General features: G+C 39.5%; 1 protein-coding gene across 2 annotated transcripts in view; it reads right to left on the bottom strand.

Moving 5' to 3' along the window:
- The window catches only part of ILRUN (inflammation and lipid regulator with UBA-like and NBR1-like domains), a 93,453-nt gene extending 80,959 nt beyond the window's left edge, over positions 1-12,494 (bottom strand). The window contains exon 1 of one of the 2 annotated variants that reach the window (XM_059178582.1): positions 12,129-12,494. In XM_059178582.1, the coding sequence (XP_059034565.1) occupies positions 12,129-12,286 (158 nt within the window). In that variant the 5' untranslated portion in view covers positions 12,287-12,494. The remainder of the gene's footprint in view (positions 1-12,128) is intronic. The other variant, XM_059178581.1, reaches the window with a different exon arrangement.
- Positions 12,495-12,599: the final 105 nt, after the last annotated feature.

Here is a 12,599-nt window from a genome sequence, read left to right as displayed (position 1 = left end):
TCTCAGAGTTGTGAAATCAAGCCCCACCTAGGCCTCTGAGCTGGGAGTGGAGCCTGCTGAAGATTCTCACTCTCCCTCCTGGCCTCTAGCATACTCCCCATCAAAAACAAACAAACAATAAAAGTAAAATACTGTTCTTCCAGTGAGAAAAAAAAGATTGGGGGGGAAAAAAAACCAAGACAAGGGTGCTTGGGTCCCTCAGTTGTTAAGTGTCTGCCTTTGGCTCAGGTCATGATCCCAGGGTCCTGGGATAGAGCCCAACATCCAGCTCCCGGCTCTCACCCCCCCTGCTTGTGTTCCTTCTCTCACTCTTTCTTTTTCTGTCAATTAATTAATTATTAAAGGGACAAAAAATTAATGACTCTGAAATCAGGATGACGGGTACACAGGGTTCATTATACTTTTTGTTTTTTAAGATTTTATTTATTTATTTGACAGAGATCACAAGTAGGCAGAGATACAGGCAGAGAGAGAGAGAGGAGGAAGAAGGCTCCCTGCTGAGCAGAGAGTCAGATGTGGGGCTCATCCCAGGACCACATAACCTGAGCTGAAGGCAGAGGCTTTAACCCACTGAGCCACCCAGGCACCCCTCGTTATACTTTTTCTTTTTCAAAATAAAAATATAAGTCTTTTAATAAAATAGCCAATGCAAACACATAATACTTAAGATTTCACTAAGCAATCAAAGAAATGCAAACTAAAACATGTAATGCCTTTTATCTATCAGATAAATCTACACAGCAAAAAAAAAAAATTATCATTCCCAGAAAGCAAGCTTTCTAATGTGTAACTGTTCAGATTATTAATTGTTACATACTTCATGAAGGCAGTCTGTCAATGTTCAAAAACCTTCAAAAGGGCGTTTCTTTGAGCTAGCAATTCCACTTCTAAGAATTTCTCCAATATAAACATATAAGCTATACATCACAATTTCTTAAAACATTAATAGAGAAGGAAATAATTAGGCAAGCAGACACACATTTGTAATAGTGAAAAACAACAACAACAAAATAAATAAATGGCTTAACTAAGTTACAAAGTAAGTAATGGAATACTAGCAGCCATGAAAAACAGACATAGCAAAATATCTACGCTCAGTGAAAAAGCAGGCTGTAAAGCATTACGTCTTATATTTTAACTTAAAAATACATCATACATATATATATTGATATATCCATTTATGTGAACACAAACTGACAACTGAGTAGTATTACAAGTGGCTTTATTTCTTTATTGTCTTTCCTCAACATTTCTGAATTTGCTGGTTTTCTGTATTCAGTATTACTACTTTAACAGTCAGGAAAAAAATTTTTCCTTTCCAAAAAAGCTCACTTTCTGAGCAAAAAAAAAAAAAAAAAATGGATAAAGGGCATGTTCAGCCAATTCATAAAAGAAATACAAATGCACATTTAGGACATAAAAGTACTCATTAGAAATGACAAAATATTAATTAAAACAAGTCACTTTTTTTAATCTACAAAACTGAAAAAAATTCTTTTGATTGTAATATGCTGCATTGATGAAGTATTAAAGGAACAGTTACTCACACAGTAGTGGTGGAAATACAAATTAATCTGACCTTTACGAGAGAGACAATTTGGCAATTAAATATTAAGAGCATTAAAAGCCATGTTTATCTTTAGCCCAGCAATCTAATTCTAGGAAAAAATTCTAAGGAAATAATTAAGGATATAAACAAAGATTTACCTACAGGGATATTCTGAGTTTATAGTGATAAAAAATTAAAAGCAACACTGATATCCAACAAAAAAGGTTTATTAAATTATTCTATATCCATGTAACGGAATACTATGAAGCCTTTAAAAGTGCAGAATTGTATTAAAAATATAATAGTCATATTTTAAGTGAAAGCAGATTATAAGTAGTGTGTGTAGTAGTTAAAGAGTATCCACCAAAACTCACACAAACCCAGAACCCCAGAAAGTGATCTTATTTGGAAATAGTCTTTGCAGATCCAATTAGTTCAGAAGATGTCAGATTAGGCTGGGCCAGAAATCCAACCGACTGGTGTCCTCCTGGGGAGACACACGCACAAGGAAGAAGGCCATGTGACTACTGAGGCAGAGATTGGAGTAAAGAGCTACAAGCCTAGGCACCCCAAGAAATGCCACTGGAAGCTAAGAGGTAAGGGAGGGTTCTTCTCTAGAAACCATCGGAGGGAGCACAGCCCCACTGATGGCCTGACTTCAACTTCTAGCCTCCAGAACTGTAAGAGAACAACTTTTTGTTCGAAACCAACCAGTTTGTGATAATTTGTTATGGCAGCCCTAGCAACCCACATGGTGTATAAAACACAGCAATGAGGAGCACAGGCTCTGGTTCCAAACTGCTTACGTGTGAATCCTATTTCTACCACTTATTATCCATGTAATCTTAAGCAAGTTATTTAACCTTACTGAGCCTCTTTTCCTTTTCTGTAAAATGAGGATAACAGTATTTATTTCCTAAAATGATTGTGAACATTAAATTACAGAGTAAACAATCACTTGAAACAGTACCTAGAATACAGCAAATACTTCATTTTTGTAAAGCAAACAGGTACACATATTACAGTATGTATTACAAAAACACAGATGAAAAGATTTAAATTATTTACCTCTGGCTCCTGTGAGTGTGGCTTATTTTTGTTTTCTTTTTGTTGACTGGCACTTTCTAGCTGATCTACAATGATTTATGTCATAATAAAACTTTATGTCATTATAAAATAGTTTTTATTTTTAAATTTTAAAAAATGTAAAGGTAGCTGATTCCCAGTTGTAGGCCAGTGATTTCTATTCTCCCAAAGCCTATTATCAAAGTACTTTTTTTTTAATTAAAAAGCAAAATTTACTTTAGAAAACGAAAGCTGGGGTGCCTGGGTGACTCAGTCAGTTAAGCACCTGCCTTCAGCTCAGGTCATGATCTCGGGGCCCTGGGATGGAGCCCCACATCAGGCTCCCTGCTCAACGGGGAGTCTGCTTCTCCCTCTCTCTCTCTGCCTGCTACTCCCTACCCTCTTTCCCAATCAAATAAATAAAATCTTAAAAAAAGAAAAGCTGACCAGAAAGTATTTTAGAAGGACACTGTATCATTCAATCAATTGAGTAGTATGCTCTTGCTCCACAATAGGCTGTGAATCACTGACCTCAAGCACAAGAATACAAGTGTGAACCCCTGGAAACACTCACAGAGCCAAGGCTTATACATAAGAAAACACAACTGTTCTTTTTTTTTTTTTTTTAAGATTTTTTATGTACTTATTTGACAGAGAGAAAGGGCACAAGGAGGGGAAGTGGCAGGCAGAAGGGCAGGGAGAAGCAGGCTTCCGGCTGAGCAGGGAGCCTGATGCAGGGCTCAATCCCAGGATGCTAGGATCATTACCTGAGCAAAAGGCAGATGCTTAACTGGCTGAGTCACCAGAGGCGCCACAACTGTTCATTTTTTAAAGTGAGTCTTTTAAAATCTAGTACACAGTAAATTCAGTGGGGCTAAGTTCCATATTTGGAATAAACTGCTCTCCTCCCAAGCCACTCGCAAAATCAATTACCCTTACAAGTTAAAAGTGTATTAGTTTCATCTGCACAAGGTGATTTTATAATAAGAATTAAACCTTTTCCATGAGTTTCAGTCGTGTTTGGGGTCCCTAAAAAGTTTAACTCATAAAATATGTTCCCTGACAATTATTTCACAAGCAAATTCAGACGAATTCACTAGTTAACACATTTTGCTCTTAACACAGCAAAACAAAGTTTTAATAATTACATGTAATTAATGGATGAGAAGACTCTCAATACAGTTGCTCAATACAGTGAAGGAATTCTATGGTATTTGAAGAGATCAAATCTACCACTGCACTTTTAGAAAACTACATACCTATTTGATGATCCTCTCCAAGTATCTTGACAACTAACTCAGTACAAGGGCTGTGGTATCCACTATACCAGATAGGAAGAACAATTATTCAAATTACAACACCGTTAAAAAATATACTCATGCACGCACAAAGAAAATTCTCTAAGTATATGTGCACATACATATGGGTGCAAAATTCTATAGGCACGAAAATTTTCTAAAAGGTACAGAAGAAATACCTCCCACCTCAGCCTGGGGTTGGCTTCTCCTGCTCCCTCTGCCTCTCCCCTCACTGTGCATGTACTCTCTCTCACTCTCTGTCTCAAATAAATAAATAAAATCTTAAAAAAAAAGAAAAAAAGATATGCCAGAAAGTTAGAGGCAGATAAATCAGATAAATCAGAACCAATCTTTAGAGGGTCCAGAATGTCAAGCTAAACTCTCTATTCTTTATTATTCTTAAGAACCTTTATTGTTAAAGGTTTTTAAGAAAAAAATGGCCCAGATCAAAGCTGTGATTTTAGAAAGATTAATCTGGTAGTGGTAAGTCCACAAAATGGGCTGGAAGGGAGACAGCCTGGTGTAGAAAGCCAATTTAGAGAGTATTCCTGTTAAGGTGGAAGCAAGGGGTATGGAGAAAAGAGCTGCGAAGTACACAGTAGAGTGGAAACGAATGGGTTTTGGCAAATGATTTGAGGTGTCCAGGAACAAGAGAGCATTGGACAGAATTCAGTTCAAGCCTAACGTCTAGGAGACTAATGGAGCTATTAAAAGAAAAGAAAAAGAAAGAAAAGCTGGCTGGTAAGATGAGGAAAAGGACAGACAGACCTTTTAAAAACACAATTAGTTTTGGGCGCCAATAAAACATCCATAATACTTTCCCCCATCAGAAAACCTTGCACAGGGGCGCCTGGGTAGCTAAATGTATTAAAGCCTCTGCCTTCAGCTCAGGTCATGATCCCAGGATCCTGGGATCGAGCCCCACTTCGGGCTCTTTGCTTGGCAGGGAGCCTGCTTCCACCTCTCTCTCTGCCTGCCTCTCTGACTACTTGTGATTGCTGTCTGTCAAATAAATAAATAAAATTTAAAAAAAAAAAGAAAGAAAGAAAACCTTGCACACTTTTCTGGTCTAATTTTTACATTTAGCCAAAGATAGTATTTAATACAAGTAAAGGAAATAATGCAGAGTCAATGAGAAGCCAGTTCCAGGGCATCTGACATGATCAAAATTAAGCTACACAGGATTAAGTTGGACTCCTACCTCACACCCCGTACAAAAATTAACTCAAAATGAGTCAGTGACCAAAATATAAGAAGTGAAACTGTAAAACTCTCAGAAGAAAACACAGAAGAATCTTCACAACCTTGGATTAGCAATGGATTATTAGATATAATGCAAAAGGCATAAGCAACAACAAAAAAATTAGATAAACTGGACCACATCAAAATAAAACTGTGCACTGAAGGAAATCATCAAGAAAAATGAAAAGATAATCTACAGAATGGGAGGTAATATTTGCAAATCACATATAAGGATCTAGTATCCAGAATATATAAAGAACTCTTACAACTGAAGGAAAAGAAAGGACAAACAATCCAACTAAAAAAAAAGCAAAGGACTTGAATAAACACTCTCCAAGAAGGTATACAAATGCCTAAAAAGCTTATTAAAAGACATTCAATATCATTAGTAATTAGAAAAATATAAATCAAAATCATAATGAGGTACCACTTCATAGGTGTAAGAATGGCTATAATTTTTAAAAAGGAAAATAACAATGGTTGGCAAGGGAAAGAGAAATTGGGACAGAGACCTTTGTTCATTGTTAGGGGGGATTATCAAATAATTCAACCACCATGGAAAATAGTTTGATGGTTCCTCAAAAAGTTAAACATAGAATTACTGTATAATCCAGCTACTCAACTCCTAGGTATATAACCAAAAGAAGTAAAAACAGTTACTCAGATACATGCACATGCATCTTCATAGCAGCACTCTTCACAATAGCCAGAAGTTGGAAATGGGTTGGCTCTCTGTCAACTGATGAATGGATAAATTGTGGTATGAACATCCACTGAAATACTATTTAGCCATAAAAAGGACTGAAGTACTGATATATGCTATATGACATGGATGAACCTTGAAAAACACTAGACACAAAAGGACTAATACTGTATGACTCCCTTCATATGAAATATCAGGAATAGGAACATGCATAGGGAAGAATTCAGACTGGCGGTTGTCAGGGCAAAGGGGAGAAAATGGACCTGGGTGGCTGCCAGGGCTTGGGTTTCCAAGGAATGATGAGCAACTGCTTTAACAGGTGTAGGGTTTCCTTTTGAGGTGATGAAAATGTTTCACTGGACATAGGTGGCAGCTACCACACTGTGAATACATTAAATGCCACTGAATTGTTCACTTCATCATGGTTTCATTTTATGTTTCACTGATTTCATCTCAATTTTTAAAAAACCAACAATATTCCAAACAAAAAGTAAAAATAAGCTCTACGTCTTGTCATTCCTGATTCCATTTGTCACATTCTAGCCAAGCCAAGATCCTAGATGGCTCTGCTCCACTTGTTCTTTCCTGGTTTCACTCAGGAAACATCCTCTACCTACAATACACTGCCTTTCCATCAATTCAAATCCCCTAATTATTTCAAAACTTCTAAGAATACAACTTGCCCAGAGCAGTCATTCAATCTTCGTGAATCATTGGTTCTATTTGATTCAGTCCATCCCTACTTGTTCTGAAATTTTATTCAGTTAATTTAGTATTGCTAATTGAATGTTTCCTCATTATCCCCAAACTTTTCTCTGATCATTTCAGACACGTTCTTCTCCTCTTAGAGCACAAATTGTAATAGTGGCTGTCTTCTTTTTGCATTACACTGCCTGCTAAGGCTCTAGCCAAAATACATTGATTTAAATACTGTCTGGTTGGTAGTTTTTGCTGTTATGTGCTACACAAACTTTCTGTGGAAGCAGTAGGAAGATAAGAGATGGTGAAGAAACCACCTCCATCCACCCTCATTGTAACAGAGACAAGTCCCCCAGCAACACTGTCTGTAAAGCACAACAATGTACTTTTTACTGCATTCCTTTTAAAACTAAAATGAATCTAGATGCTCTCTTTATAAACTTTTTTATATTATACCCAGAGTCTCAACTTGTATGTGCCACTCAGAAAGTTAAGAACAGGGTGGAAAAGAAGAACTCCAAACCAAGAACCCTCAACCTTCTTAAAAATGTCACAGAGCATGGGACACTAGGGTGGCCCAGTGGGTTGAGCAGCCATGTGCTCAGCAGAGAGTCTACTTGAGATTCTCTCTCTTCCCCTCCCTTTGCCCCTCCCCCCATGCTCTCCCTCTCCTTCCCCATCTTCCTCTCTCCCACTCTTGCCCTCTAAATCAATCAATCAAACATTTTTTTAAAAGTCAGAGAGTGCAAAACACTCTTGTCATTAAGTGTTATGCAATCCTTCCCTACCCTCCTCCCAGAACTGCTGCTTGGCACACATTATAGTCCAGAAACCCCATACTAATATCTTGGTTTATCTGTTATAAAGGGACTTGCCCTAGCCTCGTGCATATAAACCAGAGATTGGATCAGAAACTGATGTATCATGCAGGTGAAGAGAAATGGATTAAGATTAGGCTGTAGAGGTACCATGAAATAAGAGATACAACTTATTTTCACATCTAGATTCTGATTTTGCTTCATTGTGTCAAATATACCTTTATTTTATCTAGTCCGGTGCCTCTGACAATCTTGACAAAGTCAACAAGACATGACTGTATAAAAAATTTTTTCCCTAGTTACTTTTCTAGAAAACATCTGTTCCACCCACGATGGACACATGTAATGTTCCAAAAAATACACACTACTTCCTGAAGACACCTACAGGTAACTAGTATGTTGCAACACCACAACTGCAAAGTACCAGCCAAATGAACAGTCAACACTGGCTATATGCTAGTCAAAACTATTGTATTTATGCCTGTACCAAAAATAAGGCCAGTATTAATTCCGAAGTTAACGTCCTCTAAAAATCTAGAACTATTAAAAAATAAAATAAAATCTAGGGGCATCTGGTTGGCTCAGCTGCTAGAGCATGCAATTCTCGATCCTGAGGTCTTAAGTTCAAGCCCTATGTTGGGCATGGAGCCTACTTTAACAACCAATCAAATCAAATCAAATTGAATCAAAATAAAATCTAAAAGTGTTATTTGCTTCTTGTCACAAATGCTAAAGAACAACTCACTTTAAAAACATGAGGCAAATGATTTTGAGGGCCAGAAGTGAACTTAAAATCTTATGTGACATCAACGGTACACTTAAAATTGGTTAAAATGGTTTTATGTTAAATTTTTAAAAAATCATATGGAAGTTCTCCTCTGAATCATGTTGGTTCTCCCTTAAAACAAAGCAATCTATTTAGCTACATTAAAGGATGAGAAACCACTAAACTGAATGTGCTTAAATTATAAATGGTTAAAAAGCTTCAGTGATTTGAATTAACAGAAACTTTCTGACCTCTTAAGGAAGGTGTTTATTAGTCTTCATCTCCAAGGAGGATATATGCAATGAAAAAGTTTTAAACTGTAATAAGAGAGATTTAGTTTTGACAAAATTCTAACTAGAAATGCAATAAAACACTATAATAAGGTATCACACAAATCTCTACCCTCAGGGATGCAACAATAAGCTATCTGGGAAGGATTATATGCAATTCTTCAAGAAAAACTGGAATGAACTAGAGAATCTCTTAAGCCAGCTTCCAGTTTCAGAACTCCAGGTTCTATATTCACAGCCTAGTAATGTCTCTGCAAAACATTCCACCTGCAGAAAGTTCTAGTAATCTACGAGTCATTTCAGTTGGCTGCAGATACTAGGTCTTTTCAGCACACCATTTATTCACTTTATGTACTCACTTAGGAACTGAAAATTGACTACTTTTGTTAAGAGGCAGTTCCATCAATCTCCAGCAGGATGGCTGCCTGCCAGCTCAGGTATAAACACTCCAAAAATGCTTAAACTGAAACATACTTCATCCCAAATTAAACAAATAGAAATATCTACATAATGTGCAACAAGCTAAAGACTTGAGGGAAAAATGTAGGGTAGATAATTTCAAGACCAAAACATTCAATTCAGTCAGTTCTTCAACAGCTTCTTAAAAAGTTGTCTGTTACTGACAACAAAAAATACTTTTGAAAATAAAAGCAACCAAAGTTTCAACCAAAGTTGAAAACTTTCCAACCCAAGTTTCATTTTAGAAAATTTATGGCCTTCATTTTAAAATAATGATTTTTAATTTACCACATTATTTTCTAACAGTTATCAAACAACTGAATGGTGATTATTTATTAAAACCCACAGCAGGCACTTACGAAGTCATAGTAAAGTTAATCATCTCAAATTCAACAGGTTAATCACAGCAATTTGAGATTTTGCCAATCTGTATTAGGACAATCTCAACAGTTTACAAAATTGGACATTTAAATGACACTTAAAAACAGTACATTTCTATATATTAACACAAATGTTGTGACGAGCACACATGCATGACTGTATTTATTTTAACTAGATTTAACTAAACAAAAATTTAACAAGACAAAGTATAGCCAGGTCAAAATAGGAATCAAAATACAATACTGGAGCTAACTGCTTTCATTAGAAAGAAAAGAATAGCAAGCCTCACTCCCTTCAGTTCAAAAACAATTTTTCATTTTATAATCAAAAATAAAGAGTATGACTTCTATAGCCAAAAAATGAGGTACTATAGCTTAAAGCTGAGTTATCACTTAATTGCCTGGATTCCTAAGCAGTTACTAACTTCTAACTGCTTTAAAACCTGAACCCATCTTTTAATGGCTCACTGCTTTGCTTAGAAATGTGTCACACCTTGATTTATACAAAGATGCCATCTCATTAGAATACATGCTGCTCTGTTAATAATTTTTCATTAAGAAATTCAAATAATGGTGCGCCTGGGTGGGTCAGTGGGTTGAAGCCTCTGCTTTCGGCTCAGGTCATGATCCCAGGGTCCTGGGATCAAGTCCCACATCCGGCTCTCTGCTCAGCAGGAAGCCTGCTTCCCCTTCTCTCTCTGCCTGCCTCTCTGCCTAATTGTGATCTCTGTCTGTCAAATAAATAAATAAAATCTTTAAAAAATTTTTCAAATAAAATTTCCATAATGCAACTATAATTTTTAAGTTTTTTTTTTCTTATCCACACTGTGCCTCACCTTTCACAACACCTAAAAACAAACAATCTTAGATGCTCACCTTTCACAACACCTAAAAACAAACAATCTTAGATGTTAAACAAACACACCTCAAACATATAAAATTCAGTACACTGGTTCTGTAGCCATAATTATACTAATAAATACTGAGTCTAAAGAACTAAAAACATATAGGGGCAGGGTTTAAATTGTACGACTCACAAGGGGGTGGGGAGAAATAATGATCCTTCCTACCAAACTGGCAGCAACAATATGCCAAGTTTCCTATGCTAAACTAGTGTAAACAAGGAAGAAAAAGACCTGGGGGGTAGGAAGTAGGCAGGCAAGAGAACCCTCTTCAAGATACGGCTTTACTTCCAAATTTCACTAGTGTAATACCTGTTCTCAGTGTTTCCAATAACCCCTACCAAGGACTATTTAAACACCATAGGTTGGTCTTCTGAAAATTACTGTAGGCTGCAGTCCCTCTCTTAGATAATCCCAGATATAAAAGATAAGAAGTGGGGATCACAAATGCTTCTTCAATTATAAAGACTATCTCCTGCATTGAATGCCTCAAAAAGTTTTCTAAACATTTAGAAATTCAATTCTACTCTTGCTATAACAATGAAGTTTAAAAAGATAAAATAACAGGGCCTACCAATGATGCTCCAAAAAAAAAAAAATATCACACATCACCTTTGGCATGACCACAGCTACAGGTAAGATGATAAGATGAGCATCATTCCAGACAGGACTAGAAGAGGAATGGGATAAAGACTAGGCTTACCGCCTCTTTTTTTCTGGCATTGCCTGAGGCATTCAGTGGACATGGAATAAAGGGGAAACTGGTTGTATAAGTGATGCCAAGAGAAACAAGATTCCACATGTCAAGGGACTGAATGCCCAAACACTGAGAGCAAAGGGCACTCATCCCCCCTGGCTTTCTGACAAACGAAAAATGAGTTGTTTCACCTGAAATCCTTTCAAAGGAAGTCTAATGGTCTCTATCACTCACCCTAAGTGAACTCAACCACCCTCCTAAGAGAACAAGGAGAAGCCCTGCTTATCAAAATAGCAAGCGCTACACATACAAAGCCAAGAAACACTCCTTTAGTCTAAGTGCCATGGTCTTCTGCCCCAATTCTACAAGGAGACTCCAAGCCAAAAAAAAAACTTGGTTCCCAGCCTAAGCCAAGTTCTCCATTTTCCCAAACATCCCAGACAACCGAGCTTTACTTCAGATAAGCCCTTCTCCATTCTGGCCTTCTGGAGTCCAGGGCTCCAGGGCCCTCAGAAAGTTCCCTCCTTCAAGATAATGTCCTTTCCTTCACTGTTCCTAAGGGTTTTCCAGACCCTGCCGCAGGTCTAGCACTCCCCGGTCCTCCGTTAGTGGATCCCACTCCTGCCTGGCACTACTCTTCGGAAAGTCATCTCTCTTACCGTACTCACTTGTCCTCCCCCATAATATTTTTTTTTCCTTTTCCCTATTTGTCCTCGAATGAACACACACACACACACACACAATCTCCCAGGTCCTAATTCCCCAGTCTCTCCCGTGCCCCCAGGTTCTTCCATAACACCTAATTCTCTCCCAGAGTGCCCCCTCATCCCTGTTTTCCTCAACCCTAACTCCATACCCCAAGCTTTTTTCCCACCTCCCAAATTCAGATTTCCTGTGTTGTTTACTCCTAACCAACACCGCAACCTCTTGCTCCCAGGTCTACCCCTATGCCTGGATACTCAAGTCTTTCCCCTCTTTCCACGTTCCTCGGCCCCCAATTCTCTGCGGAACCTCAGGAGCCCCTCCCCAGTCTCCCTTCCGCCCCTCCTGCACTCCGTGGCCCCCCATTCCCCTCGTACGTCCTCTCTAGCCTTACTCAGCTCCCAAATTTCTCCCATGTCCTGGAGGCTCCCCCACACGCCCTCCACGACCGGAGAAGGGGGAGCCCCTGAGTGTCCGCCCGGCCCGCCCTGCCGCCGCGCTCGGGTGTCCCTTCCCTTCCCCACGGGCCCCAGCGCTGGCGCGGCGGGGCCGGCTCACCAGTTGGTCATGTCCAGGAAGAAGGCGCAGCCGGCAGGGTTGAGCTGGAAGCCGAGCAGCCGCTGGAACTCGGAGATGAGCACGTCCTTGTCGGTGGTGCCCAAGCAGCTGAACTTCTGCATTAGCTCGGGGTCCAGGTCTACGTCCATGCCCTCCATGGCTGGGGCCGAACACCCGCTTCTCCGCCTCCTCAAAACCGAGCCGCCGCCGCGCCGCCGGGCCCGGGGACCGGGAGGGGGCCCGCTGCTAGCTGGCGCCGCGACCCCACTCCTTTGAGGTAGGCCCCGGGCCTCTCACCGCCTCATAGGGATAAACTCACTCAGCCACTCACTCACTCTCGCTCCCCCCCCTCCCACCCCCCCCAGCGCCGCCGCCTCCGCCGCCGCCGCCTCTAGCTTCGCCGCCGCCTCCGCCTCCTCCCGCGCCGCGCCCACTGCGCAAGCGCCGCCCGCCTGTACCCCGCCCCTTCCT

This window comes from Mustela lutreola, chromosome 6 (assembly GCF_030435805.1).
Source record: "Mustela lutreola isolate mMusLut2 chromosome 6, mMusLut2.pri, whole genome shotgun sequence".
Classification (NCBI taxonomy): domain Eukaryota; kingdom Metazoa; phylum Chordata; class Mammalia; order Carnivora; family Mustelidae; genus Mustela; species Mustela lutreola.
This window is presented reverse-complemented; position numbering and strand designations above follow the sequence as displayed.